At 43.9% G+C, this 23,783-nt stretch overlaps 1 protein-coding gene across 7 annotated transcripts in view; it reads left to right on the top strand.

Annotated features, from left to right (window-relative positions):
- The window catches only part of ATP13A2 (ATPase cation transporting 13A2), a 671,851-nt gene that overhangs the window by 609,647 nt on the left and 38,421 nt on the right, over positions 1–23,783 (top strand). For all 7 annotated transcript variants that reach the window (XM_069240690.1, XM_069240693.1, XM_069240692.1 and 4 more), the window contains 2 exons: positions 10,628–10,851; positions 12,329–12,480. In XM_069240690.1, coding sequence (XP_069096791.1) covers positions 10,628–10,851; positions 12,329–12,480 — 376 coding nt within the window. The remainder of the gene's footprint in view (positions 1–10,627; positions 10,852–12,328; positions 12,481–23,783) is intronic.

Consider the following 23,783-nt stretch of genomic DNA (forward strand, 5'->3'; position numbering starts at 1 on the left):
TTCCATACAAAAGCAACTTAAGCAACAAAAGCATTAGAAATTCAAGTTATGGCTACAACTTGGTTATGATTTACGCCTTGCCCAAAAATTATTAATACTCTGACACCTCCATACAGAGTGTTGTCAAATCCCTAGCCAGACTGAATTAACTATGACTTGCGCCTTTCCCATTCACTGCCTATACCTTTTCATATTACATCATATAGCGTGTTAAATCATAGCATTCATATCTAATAGAGACTTCTATTGCAGATTCCTTGCCTTAGAATTGCAGGCCAGATTTCTTAGAATTTCCCCCTGGCGTCAGTCTGAATCTGGAGATTTTTCTCTTTTCTCGATCAGTAACCCTGCGCATCGTCAGGTGGTGTCAGTTGGCTCTGCGTCTGTATTCAGCGTCATGTGCCCCAGGCATGACGTGGTGGGTCTTATATAGGCACAACCCTGGTTCTTTTCTTTCTGCGCCAGCCAGTGCCGAACTGAAGAAGAGCTGTACCTCAGTCACTTTTTGACTGCTCTTTTGCTTTTTTTTGTTGAAGATTTTTGAGTGACTACACTCCTGGTGCGTCAAGGATGTTCTCACGTAAGATGGGGTTCAAGCCCTGCGGATCCTGCCATTAGGTGGTGTCTGTGACGACTCCACACCTCATGTGCTTGTGGTGTTTGATGCGTGCTCATGATCCAAAGTCATGCTCCGAGTGTCTTGTCATAGATCTGAAAGCTTTGTGGAAGTGTTGCCTAAAGCTCCTTGCGGCCCGGCGCTCAGCTCTGCATTGCTCCTGATCTAGGTCAAGAGGAAGGTCCTGAGAACAGTTGCGGAGGTCCGTTTCTTCAGCATCCTACTCCGATTCCTCTGGACGGTCGGGTAAGAGGCACAAGAAGAAATAGAAGAACAACAAGCGTTCTTCGACTTCACCTTATCTGTCAGCTGACGAGAGAAAGCGAGCGCTGTCACTCACGACATGCGTCCTCGGAGCCTGTGTCTGGGTCGGCTTTGCGCCTCCCCGAGTTTCCAGGAGTTTCCAGGAGCTGGAGCGACCCCTGCCCAATTGAGGGAATTTTATGAGATGTTGTGCCTCATCTTTAGGCAGTCCAACTCCCCTGCAGCATCCTTCGGGCCCTGTGGGTTCAGCAGGGTGGCCCCCTTGGGTTCCTTGCCGGTGGCTTCGGCTCCAGGGGGCACCCATGTATCCATTCCCAGATCCGAACCTGCATCAGTCGTGTCCCCTACACTGTATCCGACGTCAAAGCTCCTGATGCCACCCATGTGCCCGGGTGGCATCAAAAATGTAAAATGTACCAACCCCCATCCTTATTGCCGACTCCAACACCAAGCCGGATCGGCTTTGCATGACACCGACTTCGGCAGGGGCTTTGCCCCTATATCAGATCCTGACCCTTTTTCTTGTGGATTGGGGTACAGTGAGGGATTTGAGGGATCACTGGACACTTTAGAATCCTAGCTTCAGGACCCTATGGACAGGCAGATGGACCTGGGAGAGGCTAGTGGTCTACATACTTCCCCTGACACTGGCATGCTTTCTTACCCTACCTTGGCTACTGGAGGAGGGCATGTCTTATTCAATTGTGGTGCCAAGAGCGGCCTAGGTCCTCGTCCTCAAGTTACCTTCGGTGGCAGCTAGGACTAACCTCCTGGCAGAGGTGCTTCAGCCTGGAGCTTCATCCTTTGAATCCCTTTTTTCCTTCAATGATGCCCTTATCGATTTCCTGCTGGGTACCGGTCCAAACCCAGCACAGGGGCTCCTGTGAACAGGACAGTCCCCCGCCGCCATAGACCTGCTCAAAATGACCCATTGTTCCTGATGCGTTCCCTTCCGCACTCCTGGAAAGGGATCCGAGAGGCTGGAACAACTTGGGAAGAAAATGTTCTCTCCCTCCAGCCCAGAATTGTGCTTCATGAACACTTCATGTCTTTTGGGCCATTATACCCATGCTTTATAGGGCACAGTTGTGCAAGCGCTGTCACGGGTTCTGGAGGAGGCACGGGCCGTTCTCTCCCAGGCTGTTGCTGATGAGAGGGACGCAGTGAAGTTCACAATAAGATGTGGGCTCGACTCGTCCGACTCACTGGACAAAGCTGTAGCATTGACTGTGGCCTTGAGACGCCACACTTGATTGAGGACATCTGGCTTTTTGGAGGATGTCCAAATCTACCCCTTTGGACATCGCCTTTGATGACACTCATGTCTTCGGAGACAAAGCAGGCTTAGTCGCTTCAAGGACTCTCGCGCTACAGCCAGGTCCTTGGGCCTTGCAGCTTCCCCTTGCCCACTTCAGCTTGCTTTTCTCCCCTTTCGTGGCCACGGAAGGGGAGTCCCATCACGTCTGTTTACCTCCCACCACCGTGCGCGCATGCTGCCCAGCCTCTGTGTGGCCAGGGACATGAGATCCACTGTCCTTGGGGATCAGGGAGGCAGTGGTGTGGTCAGTCCACAGCCCCTCCCCTTGTAGCTGCTTCCAAACCTACCTAGTCTACAATTCCCCACCAGGGACCAGTCGGAGGCAGGATTCCCCATTACCGGCTCCCCTGGCAGTCCATCAAGTCAGACAAGTGGGTTTTGCAAATAATCCAAAGGGTGTTCTCCCTCCCCTTTGAGAATACCCCTTCATCCATACCACCATACTGCGATCGATGACGGCCACTTTTCCACGAGGAAGTTACGACTCTCTTGGCCAAGGGAGCCTCAGAGAAGGTCCCTGTGCCAGAAGTAGGCATGGTTGTTATTTCCTCTACTTTCTGGTGCCCAAAAAGGACAAGGGTCTGTGCCCTATGCACGACCTATACACGACCTTCGGGCCCTCATTCGCTTCCCTAGAAAGGAGAAGTTCAAAATGCACACACTGGCTCAGATCTTATCTGAAACAACAAGTGATGGACGGAATGCTGAACATTGTCAAACACTCACCCCCAGTCATAGGTCTTATCTGCCCTGGACCCAGGAGACTGGATAGTAGTGTTGAACTTGCAGGACACTTACTTGCCTGCCCACAGATGTTACTTGCAGTTCACGTGCTCTCCTTCGGCCTTACTAGCGCCTCTTGGGTGTTCACCAAGGTGATAGCGGTGGTTGCAGCTCATCTGCCCAAGTTAGGGGTTTCAGCCTTCCTTCTACCTCGATGACCCTCCTACCTCGACGACTGGCTGATGAAGACGTCTCCCACTTTCAGACTACAGCGGATCTCCTGCATGTGCTGGGGTTCACCATAAACGTATCAAGTCACACTTGACTCCCTCTCGGAATCTCCCATTTATCAGAGCTGTTCTGGACACAGTACCGTTTCGGGCTTATCCTCCTGAGCGGCAAGTCCAGGATATTAAGGTTTTGATACTGATATTTCAGCCTCTATCCTGGATTTCGGTGAGAATGACTCGAAGGCTGCTGGGCCTCATAGCCTCCTGCATCCTGTTGGTGAATCATGCCAGATGCCATATGCGGTCTCTGCAGTGGGACCTGAAGTTCCAGTGTGCCCAGCATCAGGGGAATCTCTCTGACGTGGTCAGATCTCAGAGAGAACTGCGCAAGATCTGCAGTGGTGGCTAAGGAACTGCAGTTGGGTCATAGGCAGATCCCGCTCCCTTCCCCAACCAGATCTGGCAGTAGTGACATATGTGTCAGTCCTGCGTTAGGGCGTCCCCTAAAAGAGGCAGAGATAAGAGGCATCTGGGTTCTGGTAAAGCCTAGACTCCACATCAACCTTTTGGAGCGCCAGGCAATCAGACTGGCACTGAAAGCATTTTTCCCTCTCTCAAAGGGAAAGTAGTGCAGGTGTTCACATACAACACCACTGCCATGTGTTACTACAACAAGCAGGGTGGGGTGGCATTGTGTCAGAAGGCTGTGTGCCTTGAATGTGGCAGGAACATGAGGGCATTACACTGCAGCTCAACATCTGGCAGGCTTTCTGAACGTGGAGTGCGCAAACTCAGCAGACAATGCCTGGTCGATCACAAATGGCGTCTCCATCCCGAGGTGGCACAAGGTCTCTTTCAGCACTGGGGATAACCTTGGTTAGATCTATTCACCTCTGCAGAGAATTCGCAATGTTAGCTGTATTGCGAGTTTTCCAAGGTGGCATTCACTTGGCGATGCTTTCCTTACCGTTTCTGCCCAGAGTTCTAAAGAACATCAAGAACGACTGGGCCCAAGTAATACTTTGGGCTGCAGACTGGGCTCAAAGAGTCTGGTATCCCAAGCTGTTGAACATCGATCCTCCGATCAGACAGCCTCTGTGAGAGGATCTTCTGTTGCAGCAGCAGGGGTGGGTTCTCCACCCGAACCTGTCTAGTTTCCGCCTTCTTGCAAGGAGATTGAGTGGTAGCAGTTGACAGCTTTTGACCTTCCACCCGAAGTCTGTAATGTTATCTTGGCAGTCATTCGTCCCTCCACCAAAACAGTATATGCCTGTTGTTGGAACAAATTTATGTCATTTTGCACAGGCAAGTCAGTTGACCCCCTCTTTGCCCTGTTTCTGAGATCCTCTTGTTCATACTTAATTTGGCCCAGCAGGGCACTACTTTGGGCAAGCCTAAAGGTTTTTTGTCTGTTATTTCCGCATTTCTGAGATTACCTGACCAACCCTCTTTGTTTTCTCCTATTGGTAGTAGGCTCCTTAAGGGTCTTACCCATATGTTTCCTCCATCCCTGTTCATCATGCCCCAATGGAATTTTTATTTGGTTCTGGTATCCTTATGTGCGCTCCTTTTGAGCCTCTCCACAATTGTCCTCTTAGGCTTCTGACGTTAAACACAGCCTTCCTTGTGGCCATTACCTCTGCCCGCAGGGTTAGTGAGCTGCAGATATTATCTAAGCTGCCCCACCTTCCCATCTATCCTGACAAAGTGGTGCTTCGCACTAGGGCTTCCTTGTTGCCAGAAGTCATCACACCCTTTCATGTAAACCAGTCAGTCACGTTGCCTACCTTTTATGCACCACCACATCCTTCCTAAGGAAGAGGAGAGGATCAAACGCCTGGACCCAAAAAGAGTATTGGCGTTCTATCTTGCTCATACCGAGTTCCTGTTGGATGAACAACTATTTATTGGTTATGTGGGTACGGATAAACGTTCAGCAATGCAGAAGAGAACCATCTCCAGACGGGTTCTTCTCTGCATTGAAATGTGCTATGCACTGGCTATAACGCAACCTCTCTACCAGAGCAACATCTACAACCACTGCGTTAGCACATAGAGTTCCAGTCCTTGACATCTTTCAGGCAGTAATGTGGGCATCCTTGCCAATGTTCCCTGTAAGGCGCGCGCACGCACCTTTCCTTCCCCCAGCGCGCAGGCCCCTTTGGAAAGCGCGCACGTTCTTGCGACGTCGCTCCCTGCATCGTGCGCCAGAGAGGACGTCGGCGCTGCGTCTACATAACAGACGCAGCGCAAGGACAGGGTCACTCTTTGCCGCCGACGAGCAGGAAGGACATCTTCAGGACGCAGGTTTGCAGGTAAGGTATTATCACTTTCTCAGCTCAAATAAGCCTTTTAGAGCGATAGTCGTGCTCTCCTATTGCAGAAAATGCTCATATTTGAATCTGGATTGAAGTCAATGAAAACAGCGTTTAAAGGCAGCGGGGAGTGTTTTAAACATCATTTGGCATACTTTAGCATACAAGCAAACAAGTGATATTTATGTTGAAAAAAAATGGTTAGTGAGCTAGGAAATGCTTCAGAACAGTAGAAAATGTGCTGTTATCAACTTTTCCATCATTGTCATACTTCATAGTTGTTTATATGCATTATCACTTTCTCAGCGCAAATAAGCCTTTTACAGCGATAGTCGTGCTCTCCTATTGCAGAAAATGCTAATATTTGAATCTGGATTGAAGTCAATGAAAACAGCGTTTAAAGGCCGCGGGCAATGTTCCCTGTATGAGGTTGCTCTCAAATACTTTGATCATGAAGGAGTTGAGGATAATGACCCAATTGCTAAATATTGCTACAAAAAACTATCGGATTCAAACTACCATATTTCCTTTGCAGCACTAAATGACATTCTGGGTGAACTTGCATCTTTGTGCAAGTTGTTTCAGAAAAGTTTTTTGACCACCGTTGAAGCTGTACAGTATGCAAGAGCAAAAATTACCCAAATAAAGGAACAGTACTTGGGTGACACTGTCTTTTGGAGCGACACAGTAAGGGATCTCATGGCTTTGTGCAGAGAGGACCGAGAGTATGATAGTGAGCCGATGTTATCTTTCATTAAACTTCTTTGTGAGCACATGGAAAGAAGGTTCCCAGAAGATGAATTGAAGGAATGGACAAGCTTTGATTTCCATACAGTAACATCACAATCACAGTTTGATTTTGGGACTGAGAATGTACAAAGACTTGTTGAGAAGTATAAGAAGGTCTTGGTCCTGGGTGATTGTGACACCCCTGGTGATGTTGTTCGGCAGTACAGAGATTATAAATATGTGGTGGCAGCGCATATAAAAAACGGATTGTTTAGGACCTTTCAAGACATGGTGAATTTCACTCTGCGGAATGCTGCACAGTATAGTGTTGTATCTCAGCTTGTTGATATCTGTGCAACTTTCCAGGCTTCAAGTGCAGACTGCGAACGAGGATTCAGCCTCATGAACTCAATCAAGTCCAAATTAAGAAACAGACTAGAGGAGAGTCACCTAGATATGCTGATGAGGACAAAGGCTTACCTCTCAAATGGGAAAATTGATTTAGACCGAGTTTATCAGCACTGGAAAAATGGCAAGGACCGGTGAGAAAAACAAACATGTCACACATCTAACGTTGACACCTGACTTGTCTAAACTCTGATGCGGCTTCTCCTACAGTCCGTGTGTGGGTGGGGTAGGAACATTTCTCAGCCTGTATCTTGGCAGGGGCATCATGGCATTCATCAGCAGTGTGTTCATCAAACTGTAAATGTTAACCAATTGTACAACTGGCTGTATTTGATGTGCGGGGTCCTCTGCAGCACTCTGAGAGTATTCATTAAAGTTTCATAATGGTTCAACCTCCTGATTTCTGTTTTCTCTAACTGGGGTGTAGGTGGCACTTAACAGGTCATGTCCTTGGGGTGTGCAACCAGGTCACAAAACTGCCTTGATGCCCTATTGCATGGTGCAATGATATCCCTTTTTTGCTTTGGTGGTATGGAGAGGCTAATGCCAAAGATCTTGGCTAGTTATGCGCTGCGCGCGCGTGAATGGTCAATTTCTTGGCGCACGTATCCTTGGCTGCAGCGCACAGAGACCGCACACTGCCGCACACAGTGGAAAAAAATTAGAGGGAACATTGATCCTTGCACATGTTCACCAAACATTACTGCCTGGACAGTCCGTCCCGAAAGGATGAGTACTTTGTCCTTTTGGTCCTGCAGGACTTCCTAGTATGATCTTGGCTTGCAGTCCCACCTCCGCGGATGATATTGCCTGGGGTATCTATTCTAAGGTAAGGATTCTACAACTAAAAGTCTAGAAGCTACTTATATTCTAGTTGCAGATTCCTTACCGACCCACCCATCCTTCCCGCTCTGCACACTTATTTCTAGGGGCACGGAATTCCCTTCCATGTAAATAATAAATAGTTTTCCTCGCTATAACTAATCTTAATTAAACCTTATGTTTTTTTTCATTGAATTGTTATTTATTCTGAGAAGAGGTGGTACGGAGGAAAAAATTGAAGGGCTCCATTGTTTGAAATCATTTTTCTTTGCCACCTGGAAGGAAGCAAAGTTGAGTACAAACTTGTTAGATGCAACTTATGTAACAAAGTTATTTTCCATGGAAACATTAAGAAACGCCTGCAGGAAATTCATTCTACCTGGTTGGCGCATGTGGAAAGAGGGCATCAGAAGGTGATGGAAGAGGCTCAAGCAGGAAGATCGGCTGCGGCCACTTCTTCAGTTAATGCAACGCTTTCTACTTCCCCTGGTTCATCAGCACCTCCAGCACCATGATCTGCACTTCCAGTAGCACCTGCTAATTCTTCTGCACCATCAGCACCTCCACCAGTATCTGCTGCTGGAATTGTGGTGCCAAAACATCTTTTCAGGCAGAATCCCGATATAATAGAGCAATATTTCTGTACAGTCCCTTATGGTGGCCTCATAGTAGATAGTAAGCTAATAATGAACTACTTCATGGATATCTGATTTTATTTTAATAAACAAAAACATACCACAAACTCATTTTATCTTTATTTTTCTTTTATGTGTTCCAGGCAAAACTTCAATTTCTCTCGCACTACTATGTCATCCTTTAGAACATATGGCTTCATGCGAACCTGACTCATGTTTTTCCAGAGTCAGTAACCTTATCCGCCTGATTGCCTAGAATCCATAGGCAAGTTATAATGCAGTCTGATTCTTCTTTTGAGACTGCAGTGCTGCTTTCTAATCTACAATTTCATTGCACGCTATATTTGCGTCTAGAATCAGATTTTCTGCGGACTCACTGATCTAAGCTGTGAGTCAGGCTTTTAGGGTGTTTCGCAGGAGGAAACGCTTCTCTCCTCAGTTACCTCAAAGATCCAGGTACTCTGATTAAGCATGTAATATCAAGAGGGCCTTTTTCCATGCATGCCATATCCTCTTCCCAGACTCTAGCATTCAAGTTTCTTCAGATGAAGTTCCTATGACTTCAACAACAGCCTTTCTTTACGAGGTGCATATTTTGATTCCATTAAATGTAATTGTCAGACTTGCAGATCTTTTTATTCAAAACCATACACATCAGATCTGGATTAACAGCCCTGCGAAATATCATTACTGGTGGACTTCAGTAGTGTTTCTGATCACCAGTCTCCAAGATCATAAAACCTAATTATGCCTGCATCATATTCCCTTTGCCATGCTAGAGTTTGAGTTTATCTCAAAAGGTTTTCTCATGGTCTGCTTTATCCACTCTCCTCCCCTTCGTGTCCGCGCACGTTCTCTCGTTTACAGTTGTTTCTCTACAGTTATCTACAGTTATCTACATTTGTTTCCCATTTACAGTTACTACTGCTGATGGCGCCCGAGCCACTGCATGTCCCAAAAAAGGTGTTAGTGTTATGACCCTGTCTGCACACACGTGGCAGCAAAAAGGCAAACAATGGGTGGGAGCACGGGCTCTAGATTTTTACATAGGTTGCTAAAGGATTACCATAGGTGACGTCATACAGCGTAGCCATAAAAAGTCAATTTATCTGGAGGGGGAGGGCGGGCGTTTAACCAGAAACAAAGAACTCCTAGTGTTATAATACTAGGTGGCCTCTTCTTCCTCAGTCTGTGCCTTATATCTATATATACACATGGGCAGTGTGATAAATATGGTTTATTGCCATGAATGAGTGTGGGGAAGGGAGCCATAACTCACGAGGCCAAAATGCGTGCGGTTCAATAACGTCCTTTAAAGCAATTGCACTTTTAAAGGCACATTCACGAGTTTGTTACAGTGGTGAAAGGTCAAGTTCCCGATTATTACCACTGAAGCATCACACCACATTAGAAAGCCATCGTTCATCCTCTCACAGAGTGCATGCTTCAATTACTTCAAACATGGAAACAACTCACCTTCTAGTCAGCAGGCCACTTCGTCATTGTTTACCTTACTGCATAATTGTAACCCTTCGGATCCTGGTTTTGATTGAATACCTTTGTATTAAAAACGTACACATGAAATGTATGCCATGGCATGTCTTGTCCCCGCCACACACTCAACAAAGGTAATTTGGATGTAACACATTAATAATCGGTTCTTTATTGTGGCTGAAAGAAACACCCAGTATAAAGGACCTAGAGGGTGCAAGGGTGTAAAGGAAAGCTGCTAGTACACGTAATAATTGCCACGTCACCTGCATGCCTTGAAAAATGGTTCCAGTAGTCGCTGTGAGGTATAAAGAGAAAGGGATACAGAGGGGTAGGATTTGGTCATATCAACAATATTAGTTATAAATATAGTGGGAGCGATCGAGAACTGTGACACTATCTAGTATCTCTGGTATCAAACAATCCGTTCCTGGAGGTTGCTGATCAGATAAGTGTTTATGAATATTGGTAAAGGTTCTGTGAAGCCCGATTGCTACGTTACTAAGCTCTAACACCAGTTCACCATCCTTGGATTTTTAATTAAACTCAGAGGCAACCCTCCTTCCTCTTGACAAACCAAAGTCATTTAAGTGGCATAGGGGAACTTTCAAAATAAACTGAGGGGCCATCTGGAGCTATGTAGCATCTTGACACCTTGAAGCTGCTGCACAGTTTACCTCATTCATGGCTGTGTTCATATGAAAAGTTTGCTTCAATTGTTTCTATTTTCAAATAGAAAACAAAAAAAAGATTTACAAGCAATGCTGGTTTATCTAATTTTAAGCCAATTCTGAATGTGTTGGTATTTTTAATATATGTATACTGTAATAAAGTAAAATAAATACACATGCCTTATTTTTTCTACGATTGGGAGGTAATGCTTCCTATTGAAAAAAAAGTGTTGCAGGTAATCTCGGAAGTTACCTGTGATGGAGAAGTGGGGTTCCAAGTAAGTAGCTTTTCTGCTTCATTCATTGTTTCCGTTTTGGAAGAGGGACACAGAGAGATGAGTGTTTGGGTACCTTGCTTTCCCATTGTATCTGCATGCCAACAAAATAACTTCTCTCCTCTCCTAGGCCAACACCAACATAAGTGACTTTGAATTCCTCTTCTTTGACCTGGTCATCGCCACTACGGTGGCAGTGTTGATGGGCCGCACTGGGCCGGCAAAGGAGTTGGGCATTGTGCGCCCCCAGGGGACTCTGATAAGCATCATGGTGTTGGGCAGCCTCCTGCTGCAAACTCTGCTGCTTATCCTCATCCAGATTACAGCCTACTACGTCACCACCACACAGAGCTGGTAAGCGGGTACTGGGTGCATTCCCCAGAGCTGTTGCATCTTTTAGTAGAAACAAGCTCTCTGCGCGGCTGGCAAATGTTTAGTTTATACCTCTTTCACTCACACTCTTTTGGCAGTCCGAGCCCTCTGTCCCCAGCTTGGGCCATTCTGCAATAAGAGACCTTTTCATCCCTGTCACTTGTAGCACTCCACAAAAGCCAGACCCATGTCCCGCTTTCAGCGGAGAGTGCACACTGATCGAACAGGCTTGTCTTAACATTGAAGTGAATTCCACAGCTGGCAGCTCCTTCACTCGCCATCTTTATTGTGCCAGCCCTGTTGCAGACTGATCTCTGTGTGAATAGCGGATGACCTCCGACCAGGAGGATCATCTCTGGGCACGATGTCCTACAGACACAGGCTTCTTTCTTTAGAACTAGTGAGTACACTGTGGCGAGCACATTATTTCCTCACACACTTCTTCTCGCACTCTGAAAGGCACTGCCTGTTCTCTCTCCCTTTCCCTCTTTCTGGTAGAGCCTGCAAAATGTTTCAGTGAAATTTGCAGTTAAGCTTTCTAAAGCGCTTTAGGCACAATTTGAATTAAAAGCTGTAAAAATCCTAGTTTGTATTTTTGACCAGTGCAGTATTTTTAGACTTTTGTGTAATGTGGATGCAGTGCCATACTTTATACTTTGTGAATCACGTGTAAGTTGTTTTTCGTACAGTTTGCCTGAAATGTATGCTAAGTGTTCAGGTGTGGTTTGTTTGAAAGGCTTGCAGAGTGCTAAATGTGCATGAAAGACCGATTCAGTGGTTTGGCTGCACTTTGTTTGAATTACCCGTATGGTCTTTGGTTCAAGGTTTGTATGAATGGCATGCAAAAAGAACGGATGATGGACAGAATGCTGAACAATGCAAATATTTGCCCCAGTCACAGATCTGGGTTTAATACATCGTTTCGTTTTCTGCTCACCACGCCACCCCATTTTGGACACAGCTATAATCAAAAGATGATGGATTAAACCCAGATTTGTGACTGGGGATGGATGATTCCATTATTCAGCATTACGTCCATCACCTGTTCTTTTTGCTTTTGTCGCCCTAAGTGGGATGGGTATGCCCAGACTTAGGTCCTGTGCTAACTGTGTCTCTGGATTCAAGCTAGCCTGGCTGATGAGGAGTGATACCCCGAAACTGGTCCAGGGATGCTTGTTTTTGGTCCAGGAAAGATCTGGCCTGTCAGTTCGGGCTGAACTGTTCCCATGAGGTGCAGGGTCAAGCCTGATTCGCATATAACTCGGTCCAACCTGGGGTGGCGTGGTGAGAAAAAAACGATAGATTAAACCCAGACCTTTGTGACTGGGTTGAATATTTGCATTGTTCGGCATTCCATCCATTATCTGTTCTTTTTGCTTATGTACAGTTTTTAGGCATAGTTTTTACTCCTAGTCTGTACTATTATCTCAGCCATCTCACCGTTTCTTTTTTGAGTCAGGTTTGTCCCTGTGAATGCATCATCTACAGTACACCTCCATCTGCCCAATTATGAGAACACAGTCATATTCTGCGTCTCCGGCTTCCAGTACCTGATCCTAGCTGTTGTTCTATCCAAGGGACATCCTTTCCGGAAGCCATTTTACACTAACGGTAAGAACAAGAGAAGTGTACCTCTGAAAAGTTGGGCACAAAAACGTTTGTCCCCCACTGGCTTAGTAGAAGAAAAGACCAGGTATAATTAGAAGTGCACTGTCATTAGTGCCCATTAGTATAAGTTAGTGACTGAGTGAGTAATGCCCCAAGAACTACGTACCAGGTTAAAACACCCACTAGGGTCCAAACAATTTCTTGCAAGTTACGATCAGGATCCAAATGTTATTTTTGGTGTGTGTGTATATATAAAAGACCTATTTTATCCTAAATAACACATACAGTTGAGGATAGACCTTCATGACCTAGATCTGCAGATCAACACAGTTTCTGCCAGTCTTCTAATACGATTATTCAAAATTTGGGAGTAGCGCTGTAACCGAGTGTTTTCTCTGCCTGCAAACTATCTTCTATACAGATTAATTATCTGTGACTTAGGATGTCTCCTTGTCATACAGTGAGATAATTGTGCTCGCTCCTGAGCGCCATGGTATGGTGTTCCTTCCTGTGCTAAATGCTTGGCAGCACAAGACACCTGTGAGAAGGCTTGGCGCACCACTGGAGTCAAATGATAGGATACCGTGACAGATTAATTTCGAGGAACGTGCTGCAGGGCATCCCTCTCCAGAATCTTAGCACCAGATGATTATAACCAGTTCATTTGCAGAGGAAAGGGAATCTTACGGAACAGCTCAGTCCACAGAGCATGTGGTCCACTCATAGAGCCAGAGTATCATGTCAGTGTAGTAGAGCTGAGGTAAGTCCCCCTTGTCTGTGATCTTCTCAAACTGCATGCTGTTAAAGATGGAAAACATCTTCATTATGTACCAAGTTATCAAACCAGAGAAATAGTTCTCAAGAGGCATAGACAATCTGGACGCAGCTACTATCAATTAACATCCTCATCAAATTGGCACCCATTGATCTCCTTAGTGGTAGAATCGCAACGGAACTTAAAACATCAAAGTGCTTTACAGTCTCTTCACAGCTCTGTCCCCTTTTGCCACCACAGAATATGCAAAATGCTGATTAGGCACATGGACGTCGTTCACCGAAATGCCAGTGGTAGCGGAAGTGACATCACGCACCCTTTCACCTCCACTTTCACTCACACACACATACTTACACATAAATGCAATTACACACATACACTCTCCCACATAATCCCACTCCTCCACAAGCACCCACACACAAAGCATGTTTTACTTACCTCAGCTGCCACAGAAGGGCATATTCTAGCTAACTGTACTCTATTTTCATTACACCAACAGTGAATAATACATTATTCACATATTCACTATTTAATACAATATCGCCAGAAAACAGAGAATGTAGGTCCAACTGAAGGAGGAGCTGTCGTGGTTCTGGCACTAAATGTGCCATCTCTGTGGCCAGGGATCGCAAAGTCAGTGTCAGGGAGTCGCACAGGACAGCTGAGACCCCTGGCTGACCCCTAAATGACCTCCATGATTAGGCATTCAGATTCGCAGAACCTCTTTCAAAGGTAATTGCTATTTCAGTAGCCTGTATACACAGTGCTTCTATTGGATATATGTAAATGATTCACAGATTCCTGGGCCATGAAAGAAATCTGATCCCAAAAATGAATACATTATAAAAAATAAAAAATAAATCCAAAAGTGCATATGCCCATCTATGTAAAGTATACATAAGAGAAGCACCTAGAAGATACCTTAGTAAGAAAACAGTTTTTATTGTCATTGTTCTATCGTTCTATATAATTCAAAGAACAATTAAGATGTGTTGTAAAGTTTTAAGTTGGAGTTGGCAAAGCAGTTTAGGGTGGGTTATGTAAATTACTTACAGTAGTTTACACAAAAAATATAAATTGTGATGAGCTTATAGTAAATTAGACATTTACAATAATACATGTTTCCTTCAACATGTGGTAGCCCTTATACACTTCGTCAGTTTGTGGGATGTAGTAATTCAGTTGTTCGAGCCTCTCAATTAGTTTTTGGGGTGTTCATGAGGGTCAACAACATAAGTGGAATGGTCACCAAATTTCACATAGAAAATTAATTTACGTGTTCAGGAAATACATGCCTGGTGATGGTAATAATAAGGCGTCATAAAACAGAAACATGCTACCTAAATAGAAGCAGTAGATGCAGATATTAACATGTTTGATGTTATGCAGGCTGTAAAGAATTATCTCTGGATTAGAATCACATTCTCATAGATAATCAATGGCTGTTTTGGGGAAAGATGCTGCAAATCAGGTGTCACTTTACGTTATTCGATTTTAACAAAGTCCTCAACAAAAATGTGGTATTTTAAATCTGAACATCACAGAAAGGGGACGCAATGTAGCTGTACCAATGTAAATGTCTAGAATGCGCCAAATATTAGATTTCGAAAAACAGAAACTTCACAGTAAGCAAAGGGCCACTGGAACTACAAGTAAGTCATCGTTCAAAAAGGGAGTAGCAATAGAAGTTAAAGATATTTTACTAAAAACAAGAAGAGGAGAAATATAATATAAAAATGTGTTTTATCTCTGATAACTCAGTTTAATTATGCAGCTTAGGAGGATCAATCACTGTGATTATTATCACTTACTTTCTAAACTACAAACAAACACAAAGAGTGGTGTTCACAAAGCTGGTTAAGGAATATTGTTAAAATGGGGTCTCTGGTTGGCAGTCAGTGCACTCTGTCCAAACAGGGACCCTCACTCTAATCAGGTTAAGTGAGAGACACACCTAGGATGACCCCTGCTCACCCCTCTGTAGCTTGGCACAAGCAGTCAGGCCTATCTAGGAGTCAATTTGTAACAGTATTTCTACACCCACACACAGTAACACAGTGAAAACACAAAAGGACTCAACACCAGGTTCGAAAAATAGCCATCAAACACAAGCAAAGTTATTAATTTTTATGGATTAAACTTTATTATAGCGCCTAGAAACACAAATGCTTCAATTTGGTGATATGAGAGCGTCCCAACAATCCAACACCAATGGCTTCGGTCACAGAGTTGCACAGACCCCCAGGTACAGTATCTTGTGAAAATGAGGAAATAAGCCGGTGCATGGAGTCTGGGATTGAGGCGTCACTGGATCAGGTGCATCTGTTCCGGGGCTGCGGAGCAGAGGAGTGGAGACCTCTGTGCGAGGCGTCAGGTCCTTGCATTTTTTGTGGGCTCGATAGCCGGCGGTCACGACGTGGTGGGGCAACCTCACAGGGTCGTAGTCACGCCATGAGTCTGTAGGCACCGTGGCAGAGTCGGGTGTCACGGACATCGATGACACGGCACTTCAGAACTCAGTCATGTACTCCGCCAAGGCAGCGGCGGAGTCTTCGCACTCTAGCGGGGACCAGAGCTTCAGTTGCAGGCACCGGCGCGGGATCCGAAGCGAAGTCAGTACGGACGTTGTCTGAAGTCAGTGCACTTGGTTTTCTTGTTTTTTTTCACCAGCTTTACCTCCCAAGGTCCCAGAATCTGGAATTGGCACCACCTTACGAGCTAGAGTCCACAGCAAGTGAACCCGGAGGCTGGTAGGTGAAGTCTTTGCTGTCCCTAAGACTTATTAACATGAGGCAAGCTCAGCCCAAGTGCTTGGAGAGTCTACTCAAGCAGGATACACAGCAAAGTCCAGTCTTTGCCCTCTCTAAGGCACAAGCAGCAACGGCAGGCAAACCCAGCAAAGCACACGCAGCTACGGGCAGTACTCCCCCTCCAGCTCTTCAACTGTTCTCTTTGGCAGACGTTCCTCTTGATCCTTAAGTGTTCTAAAAATCTGGGGTTTAAGGTCCACTACTTATAGCCCTTTCTGTCTTTGAAATGGGCAAACTTCAAAGGAAAGTCTCTGTTGTTCACAAGATCCTGCCTTGCCTAGGCCTGGCCCCGGATATACACCAGGGGATTGGAGACTGCATTGTGTGAGGACAGGCAGAGCCCTTTGAGGTGTAAGTGTCAGCTCCTCCCTCCCCACTCTCATAAGACTCATCATGATATGCAAGCTACACCCCAGCTCCCTTTTCGTCACTATATAGAGGGAATTCACGCCAGCCCTACTGTTAGTCTGACCCAGACGTTGAATACACAAGCAGACAGAGGCACAGAATGGTTAAGCAAGAAAATTCTCACTTTCTAAAAGTGGCATTTTCAAACTGACAATCTAAAAAACAACTCTACCAAAAGATGTATTTTAAAATTGTGAGTTCGGAGACCCCAACTCCATTTCTATATCTGTTCTCCATGGGAAACTGCACTTAAAAGATATTTAAAGGCAGTCCCCATGTTAACCTATGAGAGAGATAGGCCTTGCAACAGTGAAAACCGAATTTGGCAGTATATCACTGTCACGACATGTAAAACACATTGGTACACGTCCTACCTTTAACATATACTGCACCCTGCCCCTAGGGCTTAATAAGGGAATACCTTAGGGGTGCCTTACATATACAAAAAATGGAAGGTTTGGGCCTGGCAAATGGGTACACCTACCAGGTCGAATTGGCAGGTTAAAACTGCACACACAGACACGGTTGTGGCAGGTCTGAGTCATGTTTACAAGGCTGTCCATGTGGGTGGCACAAACAGTGCTGCATGCCCACTAGTAGCATTTGATTTACAGGCTCATGGCACCTCTAGTGCACTTTACTAGAGACTTATTAGTCAATCAAATATTCCAATCATGGAAACGCCGATTACACATACAGTTTACTCAGAGAGCACTTGCACTTTAGCGCTGGTCAGCAGTGGTAAAGTGCTCAGAGTACCAAAACCTACAAAAACAAAGTCTAGCACACAGTCAGAACATAGGAAACAGAGGCAAAAAGACAGGCGAGTCTATGCCAATGATGCCAGGTCTCACATCATGAAGTGACTAAATACAAAGAGAGTTATCACGAAAACATACATTATTTTATTTGCTGTGGGTGCCTAATCAGTAAAATCACTGATGAGAGTGCAAACGAATCCACTGCAATCATCAAGCATCACGTTTTGTTGTTTGCAGATGATACACAAATCCACATCTGGCTATGCCAAAGAGAAAACAAGCATACCAGCATCACTTTGTGCATCATATGCTCCAGTGAATGAAGGAGAGCTTCCTTTACAAGTATGAGCTACAATTGAGATTATCCTCTTCAGAGAAACTGACCCCCTCACATTGCCTTTCACACCCAACCTTCCTCTTTCTCATTCACTGTCACCCCTTGCATCCACCACTCAAAAAACAAGTCAGTTGGGAATTATTTATTAATCTGCTTCTTGAAATCTTGCTACTTCTCAGAATCACAACAGTGTAGAAGTTGTAACAGCGTGGACTGTAGTAATCTCATCTACACTTGCCTCCCCAAGAAACTCACTGCAGGGTCACAAAGACAAAAGAACCAGGTAGCCAGAAAGTTTTTTAACCTCTGTAAACTCACCATATAAAGCCAGCCCTGACTGCTGTCCAGTTGAAGCCAGGATCTAATGTATTGTTCTCTTTCCACTGTCCATAGAGCCTACTGTCGCGTTGGCTCTCATTATCCTAAATGAGACTACTGGATTTCTAGGCAGCAGGATCGATAACGGTGTGGGGGACTGAGTCGGACCCACGTGTAAGAAACTCTGTCACCCTAAATCCGGTTTTTGCTCCGGCTAACTAGCAGTGCCTCATTTCTCCCACAGGGAAGAGATGATTGGGCAGCCGAGCGCATGATATCTTTGGAACTTCTCAGGGAAGTCGTGGTCACTCAGATCCAAACCAACTCTCTCATTTACAGTATGATCTCATATAAAAATGACAAAGGCAGTATAAGTTTTATATAATGTTTTAATAAAACAACTGCATTTTAGATAATAAGGCGTGAGCCGCAATAACCAGAACCATACAACACAGTAGGATTGAAATAGTCACCAGGAGAGTAAAACATAAGAACAAAGCTATCATGGTGTCTAATAGTTTCTACTCTCCCTCTGCTTGTTCTATTTCGAGCACAGCATGTTAAGCTTCTAACTTGCCTTTCTGAATCCCTGGGGAGACATCAGCCGTCATACCTGAGCAAAGGCCTGTGATCTTGGTTCAGCATCTGCAACGAGGCAGTCAGCGTCTAGTTGTGGTTCCCTGGTCAGAATCTCCCTCTTGCGTGTATTGGGACAAGGAAGTGTTTTTATAACTAACATGTCAGCGTGATCACAAAATGTCCCTACGCAGGAATGCCAAAGACTAAACTCCTACCACGTCTATCGGCAATGTACCAGACTGTATCCTTGACTGAAGCACAGAGTGAACAAGAATGTGTTATGGAGAACTCCAGTGCTGAAGTAGGCTAAACAGTGTGATATGAATATAAAACAAGACCGTAGAACTGGCTATTTGAAAAATAACAGTACGAAGCCTAATAAAAAGCATTTAGAGCAAAGTGCACAGAGGCTCTAAGCTGCAAGCAAACAAATAAAATACAACCAGGGCAAAGTGCACAAAGGCCTAAAGCCTGAAGCTAATGCGCAAAGGATACGTAAAACTAACCACACTACACCCTCCCCTTGTCGGTAGCAAGTGGTTCCAATAATAGAAAATATGCCCCAGATAAAAATAATACATAAAAATATATATAAATTTCAAAAAGTTTTCACTGCACACCACGAGGTATCAATAGTGCAAATTTAATCCAAATAACAACCACCAACGCGTTTCAACTCCCTCAGGAGTCTTGTTCACAGTAAGTGAGTCCCTTTTCCCTTTTGCTATTTATACCCCCAGGTGATACAAACTAAACAGTGCATTATGGTCCATGTAGTTCCCAACTAAATAGAAATAAAAATACATTTTTTCTGTATCTTATACTCCCCTCAAAAATAAAATAAAATAATAATTTACTAAAAATATATACATTTATAATAAATGGTGCTCTTTCTGTATATTTTCCTTCATGATACTTCTCTTTCCACATTCATATTTATATTGGCTACTGATTACTTCCCCATTAATTTCTCCACTATAATTGTCTGCGCTAGACATGTATATTAATGTCAACCTTTCAACATTTCCCATATGTATATTGTTAAATATTTCATATTATACTACTGTTATTATATTATCTTGGTCGCGACATTCCTATGCATCTACAGAGATCTGTTTACTATATACATAGTGATAAGTATCTTTTTGAATAGTTCCATTGTCCATATATCTTGGTTTCCAATATTTGAATTGATGTCATTTCCTCATTTTCCAAATTATTCATTAACTCATAGCAGACTTTTATATCTTCTATTTGATCAATTATTAGACCTTCCTCATTCTGGACATTTTCTGTGTCTCTGAACCTTTGTTGTTGTTTGCAAAAGTGCTTGGCTAATTTGATTTTCCTTACAAATTTATAAGTGTCTATTTTAGTTTCAACCTTGTCCATGTGGTGTTCAGGGCAGAATGACAGTCCCTTGTTTAGTACACTTTCCTCTTCCTTCGTTAATACGTGATTAGAGAGATTAATCACTAGATTTTCCTCTTGAGTTTTTTCCACATCCTCTATTGTTTCATTTGTCTGTTGCGAAGAGGATAATTCTTTCTTTCTTTTGCCTCTTCTGATCTTCCTGTATCTGATTTAATGTTTCTTGGCTGGCCTCTGTTGAGACAAATGGAGAGTAAATTTATTATTCAGCTCCGTACAAAGATGCCTTATGGGTTGAACATGGACGAGGAACTGTATGTACATCTATGATCAAGCAATGAGGAGGTATATATGTTAACAACGATGCAATATGGCTACTGACTCTCAATCATTAAGAATTACTGAACTACCATATGTATTGTAAACAAATGATAGAGATGGAGCGAGAGAGGACTGACATTCATTAATACAAGATATATGGACAATGGAACCATTCAAAAAGATACTTATCACTATGTATATAGTAAACAGATCTCTGTAGATGCATAGGAATGTCGCGACCAAGATAATATAATAACAGTAGTATAATATGAAATATTTAACAATATACATATGGGAAATGTTGAAAGGTTGACATTAATATACATGTCTAGCGCAGACAATTATAGTGGAGAAATTAATGGGGAAGTAATCAGTAGCCAATATAAATATGAATGTGGAAAGAGAAGTATCATGAAGGAAAATATACAGAAAGAGCACCATTTATTATAAATGTATATATTTTTAGTATATTATTATTTTATTTTATTTTTGAGGAGAGTATAAGATACAGAAAAAATGTATTTTTATTTCTATTTAGTTGGGAACTACATGGACCATAATGCACTCTTTAGTCTGTATCACCTGGGGGTATAAATAGCAAAAGGGAAAAGGGACTCACTTACTGTGAACAAGACTCCTGAGGGAGTTGAAACGCGTTGGTGGTTGTTATTTGGATTAAATTTGCACTATTGATACCTCGTGGAGTGCAGTGAATACTTTTTGAAATTTATATTTTTACGAGACTGGTCCTCTCCGTCACTGGCACCGACAGTGGAGTGCGCCACCCAACAACTTTTAGACCATATTTGCTTGAGGATAAAAATATATATTTCGACAAGGTCAGAAGACAACAAAGTCATAAATTTTGGAAGCATGTGACGATAAAGCCAAATTCAATATAATGTCAATGTTTAAGGAAATAGAAAAAAAAAAAAACAATTGTCAGACAGAAGCAATAGAAAGCAGGAGCTCCTCCACTTCGATAATTGTCAATATCGGAAGATCCACGCCAAAAAGTACCATGGAGCAGGTGTGTTCCAAAGCCCCAAAACCATTCAGGGCGGCACCCCGTGCAGGGCCTATGAATGAGACAATACCATCTTCCTCCAGGAAGGGAATCTCATAAACTGCCTCACGAAGCAAACGCAACCTTAGTGCACAAGTCTGGGAATGAGCCCTAATCGGGAACATCAACAGATGAGTATCGACCACTGGAGGGCGCTGCAGTGAGAGACAGAAAGCCAGTGCATGTTCAAACGAACACCAAAGGCACCGAAACACTGGTTGCACACAATCCAAAACTGGTCGGAATGACAGCGACCAGTCACACTCCAAATGTCCCAGGAGAGTTGCTCCAAAAGACTGCATCATGCGTTCACGACACAGTTGCGCTGACGGGAGCAGCAATATAGGATCTCGTCGTGGCGGGACAGCCATTGCGGAAGAACAGCAGCAATAACAAGACTCCAGCCAATAAAGCCAAAGTAATCGGGAAACCCCCAAAAATGCTTCCGATAATAGAATGTATAGCCGAAGGTATTAAACCGAATATGGAAGAGAAGGTGTGAGCAAAACCAACACCAACGGCTTTGAAAAAATGTGCAATTCCAGCAGTGCTGGACGCATTAAATATACGTCCCACAAGCTCACCAAAGTGACTCGGAAAGTTAGTATTCAAAAGGGACTGTATTTCCGCTGATGACCTTGCCACCTGAAATGCGTAGGTCTCGCTAGCAGATGTAAGGGCCACATGCTTTTGAAACAATAAAGCCCTTAGTCGACTCAACTTGTCGAAATTCACCTTGGAAGTAGCAATATGAGGCCAGATGTCTGCCACCTCCCTAATTTGAGTGGGGGGAAACAACACATTCCCACAGCACGTAACGGCCTTGGTGACAACGACTACGTAAACTATTCCAGCACGCATGCCACAGCAGCGTTCGCTGTTAAGAACAATGTAACTGCCGTTAGAAAGCACCTGGAAAGTGTTTTTAATAACCGGGACTGGAACTCCCTTCAGATAACAAGCTAAGTTAGCAATCAAAGCGTTACACGCCCGTGCAAGGACAGCTGTTTACAAACCATGGAATGGCTGACAGAAGTTTCGCATTCACTACCGCTAAGAAAAACCTCCCTCAAACCATTAATACATTTGTATAGAAAGGGAAGCTCCCACACCTCGTGTATGTAACTGTCTCCCAACCGTTTGTATCTACCCACCGGAATGTGCTTCAAACAAGAAGTAGATTGCAGAGTGGAGATAGGCAAATTAATAACCCCATGAATCAACCACTCAGCTGACGGAATCTCAGCAACTGTGAAAGGCAGTTTCTCCAATTTTTCAATATTTAACATGGCATACGTCGCTTCCTTTTTCGCCATCAGCTGTTGTTGACGAGTTAAATTAAAGGAGACAAAGATCTCTTTGGCACGAATGTGCTGCCACGGAACGCGACCTGCCTTCAAGGTCTGTAGAGTCCAACGCAGCTGCATGACGGACCGCGTCTGACTCTGCCCATGATATAAAGAAGACATATCCGACTTATTAATGTCTATTTCAGTGGAAACGATGCTGTCAATTGTGTAAACACGGTCAGAAAGGGTATGCATGCCATTATCCACAACTGACAAAGCCTGTATCAGGTTTTCCTGATCAATTTGCCTCAGCCGGGCCGCTGCCTCCTGTTGTGAAAGCTTCCAAATCTCATTATATACTTCGTATAAAAATCGTTTCTTCCGAGGTACCTTAGGTCCTGACAAAAAAATCTTGTAATTCAGTATCATTAGACAGTAACGTGAGATGTGATTTAACTGCATCCAGCGTGGATGATTTCAACCATTGCTGACAAAGCTTTCCCACGCTGTATGTAGTTATGATATCAGCATGTTCTGGTGAAATGTAGCGAGGGTCTGCCCTACTAGTCCAGAACCCCCCTGAAGAGGTGACAAAACGTTGATGACACTTATTAGTGTCTACAGGCCATAATAACCACCCGCCTGGATGTACCAATGAAATGTTAAGTGTACCATTCTGGACCCAGTGTGTAAACTCATTAAACGTAGCATTAACATATCGCTGCCAATTGTTCAATTTGGAAGGGACAGGTATACTAGGCAAATTTAACTCTCTAATCGTTGCCAAGCCCAAACAGCTAGTCTGTTGTACTGTGTCATTGAGAAAAATCATTTGCACAGGGATAATACATGCTCTAAATAATGTGTCCCTGCCCTGCATCTGCCAATTTTTTGTTCCCCAGACACTTTTTAAGTCAACAGTCTTAAACCAATATTCATACCCCTCAACCGAAAGTTTAGATACAAACAAAGTCGAATACAGTAATTTAGTATCGGTCAATAACATTTGCTTATTAGGATACGGAGTAACTTTAAAATAGTAAGACCTAGCATTTTGTTGATTATGCCCAGAAAAATATGCAAATTTATCATAATATGTTTTTTAACTCCCTTGTGGAGGAGTTGGGCAATGTTCCCATTGCACATAAGCAAATATGGACTTAGGGCTACTTGCTTTATGAATAAAGTGGTGTCCATAATAGTTGTAGCAAAACATGTCACCATGATTATCTCTAAATAGGTAAGCATCCTCATCGTCATAGACAGTATAA

This window comes from Pleurodeles waltl, chromosome 6 (assembly GCF_031143425.1).
Source record: "Pleurodeles waltl isolate 20211129_DDA chromosome 6, aPleWal1.hap1.20221129, whole genome shotgun sequence".
In the NCBI taxonomy this organism is placed as follows: Eukaryota; Metazoa; Chordata; class Amphibia; order Caudata; family Salamandridae; genus Pleurodeles; species Pleurodeles waltl.